Raw genomic sequence first — 15,793 nt, forward strand, 5'->3', positions numbered from 1 at the left:
ACATTAACAAGCCAGGTCAATAAGATCAGATATGTGTACATTTCCTAGAAAAATTTTAAAAACACATATATAAAGATTGCACAAATATGTTGCAAATAAAGTATAACGAAGAGGCAAACAGATATACATGAACATACAAGAACTTGCTGAGACTGAATAAAGCACCCGAGTCTGAGCCCATCTCAACAAACACACACACACCACAGAGGTGCATGAACACATACGTGTGCCCACACCACTGGTGGACCAAAGCCAGCCAATCCACAAATAAATCAACAAAGAATTCAGGAACAGGAAAAAAGTACGACTAGACTAGTGATCATCAGGGATCCACTTCAGTACAGAAATAAGATCAAACAACTGTGGCAACTTTACTGTACAATTTATAGTATAAAATTTCAATTGTAAGTCCTGTCAGTTTAACAAATAATGTTACAAACTAAAGCAAGAGTTTAGTGGGTGGGAGAGATGGAGGGAAAAGCGTGTGTTGGGTTTCTCCTCTTTTATACCAGACTCGGTACACTCAGTCTAAAGTTGAAATGCAGTTCAAAAGGAGACTACAACTTTTTTCACTGCCTATTCTCTTAACAGTGGCAGGATTTTTAAAAGCCAAAATCTTGTGAATAAACATTTATAAGAAGTTCAGTGCACGCACAAAACTAGTGGGCCACTAATTAAAAACAACTTTATAATTTCACTTCCTTTGTGTTATTTTGGATAGCACATACTTTTAAAAGCAAAACCTTGCCAAACATCTACTGAGTGCCTACTACAATGTTAAGCACTGTTCTAGGAACTTGGGATACTATCAGTGAATAAAACAGTCCCTCCCAAATTACTGTCATCGACAACCTGCTTAGATAGACTCATCCAAGAGGGCAGACAGCAGAAGCAAGAGGAACTAAACTTCTGCAGCCGGTGGAACGAAAAACACATTCACAGAAAGACAAACAAAATGAAAAGTCAGAGGACTTGTACCAGATGAAGGAACAACATCAAACCCCAGAAAAACAACTAAATTAAGTGGAGATAGGCAACCTTCCAGAAAAAGAATTCAGAATAATGATCGTGAAGATGATCCAGGACCTTGGAAAAAGAATGGAGGCAAAGATCGAGAAGACGCAAGAAATGCTTAACAAAGACCCAGAAGAATTAAAGAACAAACAAACAAAGATGAACAATACAATAACTGAAATGAAAAATACATTAGAAGGAATCAATAGCAGAATAACTGAGGCAGAGGAACAGAATACTGACCTGAAAGACCAAATGGTGGAATTCACTATCACGGAATGAAGAAAGAAGATTGAAAAGAAATGAAGACAGCCTAAGAGACCTCTGGGACAACATTAAACGCAACAAAATTCGCATTATAGGGGTTCCAGAAGGAGAAGAGAGAGAGAAAGGACCCGAGAGACTACCTGAAGAGATTATAGTCAAAAACTTCCCTAACATGGGAAAGGCAATAGCCACCCAAGTCCAGGAAGCGCAGAGAGTCCCAGGCAGGATAAACCCAAGGAGAAACACACGGAGACACACAGTTATCAAATTGATAAAAATTAAAGACAAAGAAAAATTATTGAAAGCAACAGGGAAAAAAGACAAATAACATACAAGGGAACTCCCATAAGGTTAACAGCTGATTTCTCAGCAGAAACTCTACAAGCCAGAAGGCAGTTGCATGATATACTTAAAGTGATGAAAGGGAAGAACCTACAACCAAGAATACTCTACCCAGCAAAGATCTCATTCAGATTTGACAGAGAAATCAAAAACTTTACAGACAAGCAAAAGCTAAGACAATTCAGCACCACCAAACCAGTTCTTCAACAAGTGCTAAAGGAACTTCTCTAAGCAGGAAACAGAAAAGGACCTATAAAAACAAACTCAAACAATTAAGAAAAAGGTCATAGGAACATACATATCGATAATTACCTTAAATGTGAATGGATTAAATGCTCCAACCAAAAGACACAGGCTCGCTGAATGGATACAAAAACAAGACCCACATATATGCTGTCTACAAGAGATCCACTTCAGACCTAGGGACACATACAGACTGAAAGTGAGGGGATGGAAAAAGATACTCCACACAAATGGAAATCAAAAGAAAGATGGAGTAGCAACTCTCATATCAGACAAAATAGACTTTAAAATAAAGACTATTACAAGAGACAAAGAAGGACACTACAGAATGATCAAGGGATCGATCCAAGAAGAAGATGTAACAACTGTAAATATTTATGCATCCAACATAGGAGCACCTCAATACATAAGGCAAATGCTAACAGCCATAAAAAGGGAAACTGACAGTAACACAATAATAGTAGGGGACCTTAACACCCACTTTCACCAATGGACAGATCATCCAAAATGAAAATAAATAAGGAAATGCAAGCTTTAATGACACATTAAACAAGATGGACTTAATTGATGTTTACAGCACATTCCATCCAAAAACAACAGAATACACTTTTTTCTCAAGTGCACACGGAACATTCTCCAGGATAGATCACATCTTGGGTCACAAATCAAGACTCAGTAAATTTAAGAAAATTGAAAACACATCAAGCATCTTTTCTGACCATAATGCTATGAGATTAGAAATCAATTACAGGGGGAAAAAACGTAAAAAACACAAACACATGGAGGCTAAACAATACATTACTAAATAGCCAAGAGATCACTGAAGAAATGAAAGAGGAAATCAAAGAATACCTAGAGACAAATTACAACGAAAACACGAACGATCCAAAACCTATGGGATGCAGCAAAAGCATTTCTAAGAGGGAAGTTTAGAGCAATACAAGCCTACTTCAAGAAACAAGAAAAATCTCAAACAATGTACCTAACACCTAAAGGAACTAGAGAAAGAAGAACAAATAAAACCCAAAGTTAGTAGAAGGAAAGAAATCATAAAGATCGGAGAAGAAATAAATGAAATAGAAACAAAGAAAACAAGAGCAAAGATCAATAAAACTAAATGCTGGTTCTTTTTGGGGTTTTTTGCATTTTAAAAAATCTGTATTCTACAAACATACCAGTGAATGCTATAAATAAGGTAATTTGACATAAAACAAAAAACGCTGGCTCTTTGAGAAGATAAACAAAATTGATAAACCATTAGCCAGACTCATCAAGAAAAAGAGGGAGAGGACGCAAATCAATAAAATTAGAAATGAAAAAGAAGTGACATACTGCAGAAATACAAAGCATCCTAAGAGACTACCAGAAGCAACTCTATGCCAATAAAATGGACAATCTGGAAGAAATGGACAAATTCTTAGAAAGATATAACCTTCCAAGACTGAGCCAGGAAGAAATAGAAAATATGAACAGACCAATCACAAGCAATGAAATTGAAACTGTGATTAAAACTCTTCCAACAAACAAAAGTCCAAGACCAGATGGCTTCACAGGTGAATTCTATCAAACATTTAGAGAAGAGCTAACACCCATCCTTCTCAAACTCTTCCAAAAAATTGTGGAAGAAGGGACACTCCCAAACTCACCACCATCCATCATCACCCTGATACCAAAACCAGACAAATATACTACAGAAAAAGAAAACTACAGACCAAATAACATTGATGAATATAGATGCAAAAATCCTCAGCAAAATACTAGCAAACAGAATCCAACAACACATTAAAAGGATCCTACACCATGATCAAGTGGGATTTATCCCAGGGATGCATTTCTTCAATATACGCACATCAATCAATGTGATACACCATATTAACAAATTGAAGAATAAAAACCATATGCTCATCTCAACAGATGCAGAAAGAGCTTTTGACAAATTTCAACACCCATTTATAATAAAAACTCTCCAGAAAGTGGGCATAGAGGGAACCTACCTCAACATAATAAAAGCCATATATGACAAACCCACAGCAGACATCATTCTCAATGGTGAAAAACTGAAAGCATTTCCTCTAAGATCAGGAACAAGACAAGGATATCCACTCTCGCCACTATTATTCAACATAGTTTTGGAAGTCCTAGCCACGGCAATCACAAAAGAAAAAGAAATAAAAGGCACACAAATTGGAAAAGAAGTAGTAAAACTGTCACGGTTTCCAGATAACATAAAACTACGTATAGAGAATCCTAAAGATGCCACCAGAAAACTACTAGAGCTTATCAATGAATGTGGTAAAGTGGCAGGATACACAATTAATGCACAGAAATCTCTTGCATTCCTACACACTAATGATGAAAAATCTGAAAGAGAAATTAAGGAAACACTCCCATTTACCACTGCAACAAAAAGAATAAAATACCTAGGAATAAACCTACCTAGGGAGACAAAAGACCTGTATGCAGAAAACTATAAGACACTGATAAGAGAAATTAAAGATGATACCAACAGATGGAGAGATATACCATGTTCTTGGACTGGAAGAATCAATATTGTGAAAATGACTATACTACCCAAAGCAATCTACAGATTCAGTGCAATCCCTACCAAACTACCACTGGCATTTTTTACAGAACTAGAACAAACAAATCTTAAAATTTGTATGGAGACACAAAAAAACCCCAAATAGCCAAAGCATTCCTGAAGGAAAAAAACAGCTGGAGGAATCAGACTCCCTGACTTTGGACTATACTACAAAGCTACAGTAATCAAGACAATACGGTACTGGCACAAAAACAGAAATATAGACCAATGGAACAGGATAGAAAGCCCAGCCATAAACCCACGCACCTATGGTCAACTAATCTAAGACAAAGAAGGCAAGGATATATGATGGAGAAAAGACAGTCTCTTCAATAAGTGTTGCTGGGAAAACTGGACAGCTACATGTAAAAGAATGAAATTAGAACACTCCCTAACACCATACACAAAAATAAACTCAAAATGGATTCGAGACCTAAATGTAAGACCAGACACTATTAAACTCTTAGAGGAAAACATAGGAAGAACACTCTTTGACATAAATCACAGCAAGACCTTTTTTGATCCACCTCCTAGAGTAATGGAAATAAAAATAAACAAATGGGACCTAATGAAACTTCAAAGCTTTTGCACAGCAAAGGAAACCATAAACAAGACGAAAAGACAACCCTCAGAATGGGAGAAAATATTTGCAAACGAATCAACGGACAAAGGATTAATCTCCAAAATATATAAACAGCTCATGCAGCTCAATAATAAAAAAACAAAAAACCCTATCCAAAAATGGGCAGAAGACCTAAATAGACATTTCTCCAAAGAAGACATACAGATGGACAAGAAGCACATTAAAAGCTGCTCAACATCACTAATTATTAGAGAAATGCAAATCAAAACTACAATGAGGTATCACCTCACACCAGTTAGAATGGGCATCATCAGAAAATCTACGAACAACAAATGCTGGAGAGGGTGTGGAGAAAAGGGAACCCTCTTGTACTGTTGGTGGGAATGTAAACTGATACAGCCACTATGGAGAACAGTATGGACTTTCCTTAAAAAACTGAAAATAGAATTACCATATGACCCAGTAATCCCACTACTGGACATATACCTAAAGAAAACCACAATTCAAAAAGACACATGCACCCCAATGTTCACTGCAGCACTATTTACAATAGTCAGGTCATGGAAGGAACCTAAATGCCCAGATGAATGGATAAAGAAGATGTGGTACATATATACAATTATTACTCAGCCATAAAAAGGAATGAAATTGGGTCATCTGTAGAGACCTGGATCGATCTAGAGACTGTCACACAGAGTGAAGTAAGTCAGAAAGAGAAAAACAAATATCGTATATTAACGCATGTATGTGGAACCTAGAAAAATGGTACAGATGAACTGGTTTTCAGGACAGAAATAGAGACACAGATGTAGAGAACAAATGTATGGACACCAAGAGGGAAAAGCGAGCTGCAGGGGATGAAATGGGAGACTGGGATTGACATATATACACTAATATGTATAAAATGGATAACTAATAAGAACCTGCTGTATAAAAAAATTTAAAAAAAATTCAAACATTAATCTGTTTCTCTATACTTCTTCCAAACAATAAAATGCTCTTTGAATTTAAAAAAAAAAAACAAAAAAAACCCAAGTTACTGTCATCATGGAGCTTACGGGTGGAGTTAGAAAGGAAACAAAATGCACAACAGAATTATACAATAGAAAATATTAGGTATTTACCCAAATGAGTTGAAAACTTGTGTCTATACAAAAACATGCACACAAGTGTTTATAACAGCTTTATTCATAAACTGCCAAACAGCATCCTGAGATTCTTGATGTCTTCAAAAGGTGAATGGATAAACTGCGGTACAGCCACACACAAGGAAATATTATTCAGCAATAAGAGGTAATAAGCTACCAGAAGACACAGGAGGAAACTTAAATGCATATTGCTAAGTTAAAGAATCAGTCTGAAAAGGCTACATACTGTATGTTTCCAACTATATGATACTGGAACACAGCAAACGTATAGAGACAGTGGTTGCTAGGGGTTAGGGGGGCGGAAGGGGAGGAGTTTTTAGGGTGGTAAAACTATTATGTAGGAAAATTTCACAGCGAATACATTATACATTTGCCCACACCTGTAGAATGTACAACATATTCTGAATCTAAACTATCGATCTTAGTTAATGATAATGAACCAATATTGATTAACTGTAACAAACGTACCACACTAATGCAAAGTTGTTAACAGGGGAAACTGGGGGAAGGTGGACATATGAGAATTCTTTGTACTTCTGGGAAATGTTTCTGTAAATCTGAAACTGCTCTTTTAGGGGACCTCCCTGATGGTCCAGTGGTTAAGCCTCTGCACTTCCACTGCAGGGGCATGGGTTCAATCCCTGGTTGGAGAACCAAGATCCCACATGCCGTGCGGTGTGGCCAAAAAAATTACTGTTCTCATGGAGCTTATGCAAGAGGCATAGAAGAAACAAAATAGGCAATAAACAGTAAACAACAAAAGTAAAATATCCTATAAGACATACAACATGCAAAAATTAAACGAGACATCTTTTATAAAACTCCCCCATCTCCCTTTTTTTATACTTTAGACTAATTGTGGTAAGTGGGAGAAAACTTGGCTTCTGAAACATTTCAGTTAGTTAGAATAACCCCTTCAAATTATCAAATTTCCAAAGACACTCACAACTCTTTAGACACAAGAGAAAATGCTATAGAGAAATGTTTAAAGTTGTTTAATTTATTAAACAGTTGAAACAAAACAGAACTCTTCTCGTTTCCAATCACAAGAAAACCAGTCATCAACATCACTCTCTCTCACACACACACACACACACACACACACACACACACACACACACAACTCTAGGGCTGAGCACACGGGCTTGGGCAGCATTAGAAAAGATTCAAAATATACCTGAGGCAAAGTAGTAATAGAATTTACCGACTGTCAAGAGCAAAGAAAAGAGTATTTTAAATGCTCCTTAAACTTCCTGCACCGCTTCTCTCTCCTCCCCTCTCTCCGCTGGTAACAGGGAGTAAACAGCACCAATCTACCAATGTGCGCTCTGAGCTTGCCTTCTCAGTGCCTGAAGGAAGCTGTCCGTGCTCTCACCCAGGGCAGCCCCCCACCAACTTCAACCCTCCGAAGTCTTCACACCTACAAGTCTCTCCTCTGCCCACTGGACCCACTCTTCCCTTCTACCAGGGAGTAGGACGTGCTTGCTCATTAAATGGTCCACCTTAACAACAAAACAGAACCAAAAACTGTAAAATCCCTCTTATAACTCTACAAATCCTTAAGCCCTGACTAATTTCTCTGTTCAAAGAATTATCTTTATCATTCTTCTTTCCTAACCTCACATTCCTATTTTGGCCCATTGTAACTGGGCTTCCAGATCCATCATTCCAAGGAAACTGTGTTTGTAACATTCCCAAATCAAATAGCTACTGCTCTCAGCAGCATTCCGACTGGTTGAAACTCTATAGGTTCTCTGATGGTTCTCCACTGCCACGTCAAGGTTTGGTCTTGACCGTCTTCTCCAAAATTCAGCCACCCCATCCTGTACTACATCTTCAAAACCATCTACACACCAGACATTCGAATCTGTATCTTCAACTTGACTTCTCTCCAGAACCCTTGATTATCTCAATATTTTTTGTTCACAAGTCCCACTGACAGCTCAAACTTCAAGCAACTATAAGAGGTACTATGTAATTTACTTTATCTTCTAAAAAGTGAATCACACCTGATACAATAGAGAGAAAGACACACACATCCAGACACGGCAAACTGTGCCACGTTAACGCTCAGCTTTTACCTGTGATTGGGAGCTTGGGCTTCAGGGTATATAACTGGGCAGGAGTTTGATGAGGGTTCATTCCATACCTCAAGGGCATCTGAGATATTCCTTTACTATACTCTTTCCTGAAGTAATCTGAAATTGCTTCATCATATCGTGCCGTATGAGTGAAAGCCTAGAATAAGAGTTAAGATTTGTGAAAATAGCTGCAGTATTTCTGAAAGTGAGGTAAAAATGGTTATAAGTAGTATATATCAAACTACAACCCACAGCCCGCACACATGCCTGTGCAGGAAAGACACCAAATAATAATAAATAGCACAAAGAATTATTCCCTTTCCATTTCTCTTTCAATCTTTTGACAGACTACCTCTCTCATAGTTGGTCTTTGCATTTACAGCAAAAGGACAGCAGCTCCAAGCAGAACCCTGGAGGGTGATGTAATCTGGTGAGAACTGAGTACTGTTGGTCTTGCAAGCACTGAACTAGATAAAAGCATGTCCGCACCTTCAAGGCTAACTGGCGTCTTGTCTCCAAAGATGTGTCTTTGCTGTCGGAGCCCTGCATCTCTGAGGACACAGCCGCGTAGTCCTCTGGTTCACACACTACTGTCACTCGAGTGTGGTTTTTGGCTGCCGCTCTCAGCAGGGTTACTCCCCCTTTGAAGAACAAAAGACGATTTGCATTTTCTTATCAGTTTCACCTCTTTCAAATCAAGTCACTGTACGCATAGGTACTTTCTACTATAATTCTTGCCTTAAAAATAAGAGAAAAATAAGCCAGATGAATCTCTAAACAGAGAAAGAGCTCAGAAAATATCGATGAATCGGTCATCCCAGAACACAATCTGGGGGGGCGACTATCTGCTAGGCCCTCAATAGGGAACGTCCAAGAGTCATCTTGTTTACAGTGTAAAGAAGTGTCTCCTCCAGCAGTCTTCAAATATGGTTTTTCTGACTTACCAATATCAATTTGCTCAACCGCCACTTCAACAGTTACAGCCGGAGAAGCCACCGTCTTTGCAAAGGGATACAGATTACAAACGACAACTCTAAAAACAAAGAGGAATTCAGCTGTCACTAAAAACTCAAACTTCCGTGGTTTACACACCTCAGTCAGTAGCTGTTAACATGACCAAACCCCTTAAGACCTAAAATATCAACTGTGAGCCTGACGTTTTAAAGTTCTAAAGTTACTCTGAAACATCAGGACCTCCCACATTTGCAAGAGCATAGGTATACAGAAGGGGCTGTAGTCAGCAAATGCTCTCAATACACATTATTCCCTCCAAATCATATTGCAATGTTGCTGCTTGGGTCACCTTAGCTTCCCACTGTCCTAGCAAGCCATCAAAATTTAAAAACAAAATTTTAACTGAAATAAAATACAAAGCTACCGATAATATCCTCAATTTGGAATGTGATCACCATTATCTACGACATTGGATTTTACACTCTATTTCCAGTGGATTGTGTAAAATGATGAAAAATGATAGGTCATTCTAAAGGGGAAATATTTGTTTTGTCTTCAGAAAGGTCATACACAATAATGGTAAAAGGACAAAAGAGTAATTTAAAGGACAGACCTGATCTAAAATTCACCACCAGTGAAACAGAGATCCACCCCTAGGGCTGCAATGTGAGGAGATATGTGGGCAGGTTCCCCAGTGAAATAAGCACAACTGGTAAAAACTAACAAAAAAAGAAAAACAGAAGGGGGGGTGGTGGGCAACACTTCCCAATGCCTGATACTAAAACCAGACAAAATGTCACACACACATAAAAAAACAACCAGAACAGTATCTTATGAATACGGACCAAAAAGTCCTTAACATACTACCAAATTGAATCCAGTAAAATATAAAAAGAAGTACACACCACAGCAAAGTATGGTTTATCCCACGACTGTAAGGTTGGTTTAATATCTAAAAGTCAATTATTGTAATAGCTATGTCAATAAAATAAAGGACAAAAACCACCTGATTATCTCAATAGATGCACAGAAAGCATCTGATAAAACTGAACTCATTCATGATGAAAACAGTCAAAAATTAAGAATAGAACTTGCTCAACACGATACAGGATATTTAAAAACAACAACCCACAGCTAACATCATACTTCAAGGTGAAAGACTGAAAGGTCTACCTTAAGATCTGGAACAAGACAAGGATGTCCACTCTCACCATTTCTACTCAACCCTGTACTGGAGGTTCTAGCCTGGTCAATTAGCAAAGAAAATGAAATAAAAGGCACCAAGATTGGAAAAAAGTGATGCTATCTCTATTAGCAGGTGACATGATCTTGTATCTAGAAAATCCTAAGGAATTCACACAGAAAAATCATTAGCACTAATCAGTAAATAAGTTCAGCAGAGTTGTAGGATATAATCAATTGAACTTATACACACTAGCGAGGAACAATCCAAAAGTAAAATTAAGAAAACAGTTCTACGTACAATAGCGTCAAAAACAAAAACAAACAAACAAATTTATGAGTAAATTTAAAAAAAGAATATGACTTGTATCTTAAAAAGTACAAAACAATGTTGAAAGAAATTTTTAAAAAATCTTTAGGGGCTTCCCTGGTGGCGCAGTGGTTGAGAGTCTGCCTGCCGATGCAGGGGACGCGGGTTCGTGCCCCGGTCCGGGAAGATCCCACATGCCACGGAGTGGCTGGGCCTGTGAGCCATGGCCGCTGAGCCTGCACGTCCAGAGCCTGTGCTCCGCAGCGGGAGAGGCCACAACAGTGAGAGGCCCACGTACAGCAAAAAAATAAAAATAAACAAATAAATAAATAAAATAAATAAATAAATAAATAAATAAATAAATCTTTAGAAAGAGATGCCATGTTTATGGACTGGAAGACTTAATATTGTTAGGATGGCAATATTCCCCAAATTGATCTACAGACTCAAGATAATTCCTACAAAAATTCCAATGCCCCTTTTTGCAGAAATGGGCAAGCTGACCCTAAAATTCATATGGAAATGCAAGGGACCCTGAATACCCAGAACAATCTTGAAAAAGAAGAACAAAGCTAAAAGACTCACACTTATCACTTTCACAATTTACCGCAAAGATAATGGCGTGGTGCTGGCATAAAGGAGGTATAGATCAAGTGTACCAAGATCATTCAATGGGGAAAGAATAGTCTCTCCCACAATTGATGCTGAGACAACTGGATAGCCACATACTAAATAAAGCTGGACCGCTACCTCACACCCACATATAAAAAAAGTAGCTTAAAAGGAATCAAAGACCTAAGCATAAAAGCTGAAACTAAAACTCTTAAAAGAAAACATAGGCATGAATCTTCATTATTTTGAATTATGAAATGGTTTCTTAGAAATAACACCAAAGGCACAGGCAACAAAAGAAAAAGTATAGGTAAGTTGGATATTACCAAAATTTAAAACTTTTATGATGGTCAAAGGATACCATTAAGAAAGTGAAAACAATCCACAGAATGGGATAAAATGAATTCTTACAACTCAATAATAAAAAATAAGTAACTCAATTAAAATGGGCATCTGAACAGACATTTCTCCAAAGGTATACAAATGGCTTATGCTCGTGAAAAGATGCTCAACCTCATTAGGACATGCAAATCATAATCACAATGAGATACCACATCATAGGATGGTTAGAATCAAAAAAAATCAATAACAAATGTTGCTGAGTATGTAGAAGTGAGAACTTCTGTACACTGCCGGTGGGAATGTACACTGATGAAGCACTTTGGAAAATAGTCTGGCAGCTCCTCAAAAGTTTAAACAGTTACCAGATGACCAAGAAATTCCATTCCCAGGTCTATACCCAAGAGAAATGAAAATATATGTGCACACAAAAATTTGTACGTGAATGTCCATAGCTGCATTATTCACAACATCCAAAAGTGCAAACAATCCAAATGTCCATCAACGGATGAACTGGTAAATGGGAGCATATCCATACGATAAATTACTTTTCAGCAATAAAAAAGTGGATTGATATATGCTGTAACATGGATGAACACCGAAAACATGCTAAGAAGCTAGTCACAGAGGACCATGTATTATACAATTACACTGATATGCAATGTTCGTGTAAATCCAGAATAGAAAATACACTGGTGGTTGCCTAGGTTGTTGGAGGAAATGAAGAATGAAAGTTAATGGGTAGAGTTGTTTTGGGGGGGAGGGTCAGGGTGGGAGGTGGGGTGATGAATATATTCTGACATTAACTGTGGTAATAATTGTACAACTCTAAATATACTAAATCACTAAACTACTGGATTATCTACTTTAAACTGGGGAATTGTATGGTACATGAATTAAGCTGAATAAAGCCATTATACATATGTATTAAAAAGAAAGACTGAATATCATTATGCAAATAACTAAGTTACTTATATGTATGACAATTTAGATCACAACTTCCTAAAAAAGCAAAGGTTGTTTAAGCATAATTATTTATTTTAGTAATATAAATTTGGCAAAATCAAAATGCTTATTTACCCACATACAATGTCACAAATGTCCTCAATAAATGTTTATAGTAAGTGATCAGGAAACTAAACCTAATGCTAACCTTGATCTTTAAAAAGAGACACCAGATTTGGCTTCTTTGTCTTTGATCCCTAATGTATTAAAAGTTCAACTTTGAATTTTTACCTTATAAGACTGAAATCAAGTCTGGCCATGTCAGCATTATCTTCTGGGATATTACGAGCCAAGATGCCTAATTTAACAAAGTTAGAGTATTAGGTTCAAAAAACAAGTCAGAATAAGGTACTTCTTTCCAACACAATCCCATCAATCAAGTTAAAGCCCCTAGCATTGCCTAATTAAGAATACCAGACAGTACAAATCTCAGATTAGTGGGTATACTTAAAAAACTGTTTGCATCAGTTCCTGATTCCCTTTCTCTTGAGCAACAAAACATAAAAGGAATTTTCATATAACTGTTGTCAGTTCCATCACTCCATGTACTCCCATAAATACTGAAGCATTTTGAAAGAATTCCTTTGAAAGTCAGTTACACTGTGATGCTTTATTCTAAGTTTGGAATCATCATAAAAGTTTTTTCACACTCTAAAATCTAAGTATTTTCATTAACTCCAGCAGGAAATATCATACTCTAACTTATTTATCAGGCCAGGACTAATAGCAAGCAGAGGGATCCATCAAGCAATAAAGCAAACCAGATTTTAAACAGGTTCTAATGTATTATGAACTTTAGCAGCACATGTGACAAAACCAGCATAACCTCACAGATAATTTTTTTTTAAGCTATGACCTGCCTTTTTCCTTATTCCTTTGCTTGTTCTACAAAGTAACTGATTGTTTTAAACTGAAAGTATCGGGGCTTCCCTGGTGGCACAGTGGTTGAGAGTCCACCTGCCGATGCAGGGGACGTGGGTTCGTGCCCCAGTCCGGGAAGATCCCACATGCCGTGGAGCGGCTGGGCCCGTGAGCCATGGCCGCTGGGCCTGCGCGTCCGGAGCGTGTGCTCCGCAACGGGAGAGGCCACAACAGTGAGAGGCCCGTGTACTGCAAAAAAAAAAAAAAAAAAAAAATACTGAAGGTATAAACCACTTACCAGCATGGACTGCAGGATGCAAGGTTTTCACACGCCCCCCTAACATTTCAGGAAATCCAGTTACCTCAGAGACATCTCTGAAAACAGATAAACAGAATATTGCTGGTGCTTCTGCTGAGTTGTCATTTTACATTTTACACCATTCCAAAGCATCTGCCAACATTTTTTCAGAGCCTGGATTTTCAGAATTCAGAAAATGAATCATAAGCCATACCAATGAAATATTAAGAAATAAATCCAACTCACAAGTAATTTGGTAATATACAACAAAGTATTAATATTCTTATCTCAGAAACAGACTAAAGAGAAAGCAAGGATTTATTTTTACGATTAAACTTTAAGCATAAAGACAGCAAAGTAAATGAGTGGGGCAATAAAAGATTGTTTAGTAAAGTGGTGTTGGTATTAGAATAACTGGTTAACACTATGCAAATACAGATTCCGAATCAAAAGTTTGAGCTCTTTAATAAAAGTACCAAAATTAAGTATGTGAGGAATGCTTTCAAAACATTGAACAAAGGACTGAGCTATGTAAATTTAAAAAGTTTTTACTCAATACATGAAAAGAAAAAGCTGGAAAAAGATAATCACAAAACATGACAAAGGGACACATAAAAGACAGCATTTCAATATCAATCCATAACACCAAACTGACCTGAACCCTCTCTGCCTGAATTTACAAGCAAATTTTTAAAAACCCACAATATGTGAAAAAAGCAACAAGCAAGACCATCTATCTTCTGTATGAGCCATGAAATTTAAAAAAATAAGCTTATAAAAACACTGGAAGGAAACACATCAACATGTTGAACATGGTTACCAGAAATGCTAAGGGAAGAGAGACTGAATCTTCAGAGTTGAATTTTAATGATGTCAACAGTTTCACTAACGAGCCAGTCAAAACAGATCATATGCATCCTGCAAATCACAACTTCCTTCTTGCCCAACAGACACTCCACCTAAATTAATCTGTTGTGGCTGAGGAGGGCTCTGAAATGAGGACTCTGGGGGTCCCAACTCCTTACTCTGTAAATATGAACAGAAGTTACTAAATTTCTCTGGGCCTCATCTCCCTCTTCCACAAAGGTCGTTAAGTAGTTTACCAATCTCACAGCCTGGCTAGGAGGAGTAAATAACGTTATTTTACTCAGTGCTTGGAATACAATACATTCTGGTCAACGTCATCACACTAGGTTCTGATTGGACTTAACTTAGAAAGCAAGTTGTGCCTTACCTGACTGCCAGACCAGCATCTCTGAGAGCTTTTGCAGTCCCTCCAGAAGCGATCAGACGCAAACCCACAGAAGCTAGGTTCCTGGCAAATTCCACAAGGCCGGTTTTGTCAGAGACACTCAATAAGGCTGAAACAGAAAACATTTCTCATCACTCGCTGTACACATTACATTCCTCAAGGCCGGGGAGGGGGCGGGTGGGCAGTCGGGAATCTCAAGGCCCTCACTACCCAGACCTTGACCCGGGGCCGGGCCTGCCGCCAGCGAACCGCACTTCCGCGGGCCGGGGCCTAGCAGACCGCAGCGCCGCCTCCCACCCTGCCGGGCTCCCGCAGCTCCCGCCCGGCCGCCGCCATTGCCGGGGTGAGGGTGCCGCGGAGCACGGATGCCGATGGCGCGGCACCTCCAGGGCGCCAAGGGGCTCACCGAGCTGGCCGGGTGCCATGGCTGCAGGCGGCAAGGCCCCGGGGAGCGCGGGGCACAAAAGCGGAGACGCCACGTGCGGAAGGAGGGGCGGTGCGGCCAGAATTTACGCCGGAAGGAGGCGGGGCGGACCCGGTGGGCGCCTGATCCGTCACGTGACCCAACCCGCCCCCTGTTCAATTTCAGACGCGAAATTGGAGCCTCAGGGTTGTAAGGGAATGCGGGGTGGGGTGCGGTGCAGCTGGCTTCCTAAATCCAGAACTGGAAGGGATCACCGCCTACAGTCTCACACTCCGAGAGTGATTTGTCCCTGCCCTC

At 38.7% G+C, this 15,793-nt stretch overlaps 1 protein-coding gene across 3 annotated transcripts in view; it reads right to left on the reverse strand.

Annotated features, from left to right (window-relative positions):
- The window catches only part of ATIC (5-aminoimidazole-4-carboxamide ribonucleotide formyltransferase/IMP cyclohydrolase), a 30,881-nt gene extending 15,307 nt beyond the window's left edge, over positions 1-15,574 (reverse strand). The window contains exons 1-7 of one of the 3 annotated variants that reach the window (XM_060016157.1): positions 15,479-15,574; positions 15,055-15,181; positions 13,821-13,897; positions 12,893-12,959; positions 9,204-9,292; positions 8,749-8,900; positions 8,260-8,416 (exon numbers count right to left, since the gene is read on the reverse strand). In XM_060016157.1, the coding sequence (XP_059872140.1) occupies positions 8,260-8,416; positions 8,749-8,900; positions 9,204-9,292; positions 12,893-12,959; positions 13,821-13,897; positions 15,055-15,181; positions 15,479-15,497 (688 nt within the window). In that variant the 5' untranslated portion in view covers positions 15,498-15,574. Of the gene's footprint in view, positions 1-8,259; positions 8,417-8,748; positions 8,901-9,203; positions 9,293-12,892; positions 12,960-13,820; positions 13,995-15,054; positions 15,182-15,288; positions 15,397-15,478 lie in introns of those variants that run through there. The other 2 variants (XM_060016159.1, XM_060016158.1) reach the window with 2 other exon arrangements.
- Between the last annotated feature and the right edge of the window lie 219 nt (positions 15,575-15,793).

Source organism: Delphinus delphis, chromosome 7, assembly GCF_949987515.2.
Source record: "Delphinus delphis chromosome 7, mDelDel1.2, whole genome shotgun sequence".
In the NCBI taxonomy this organism is placed as follows: domain Eukaryota; kingdom Metazoa; phylum Chordata; class Mammalia; order Artiodactyla; family Delphinidae; genus Delphinus; species Delphinus delphis.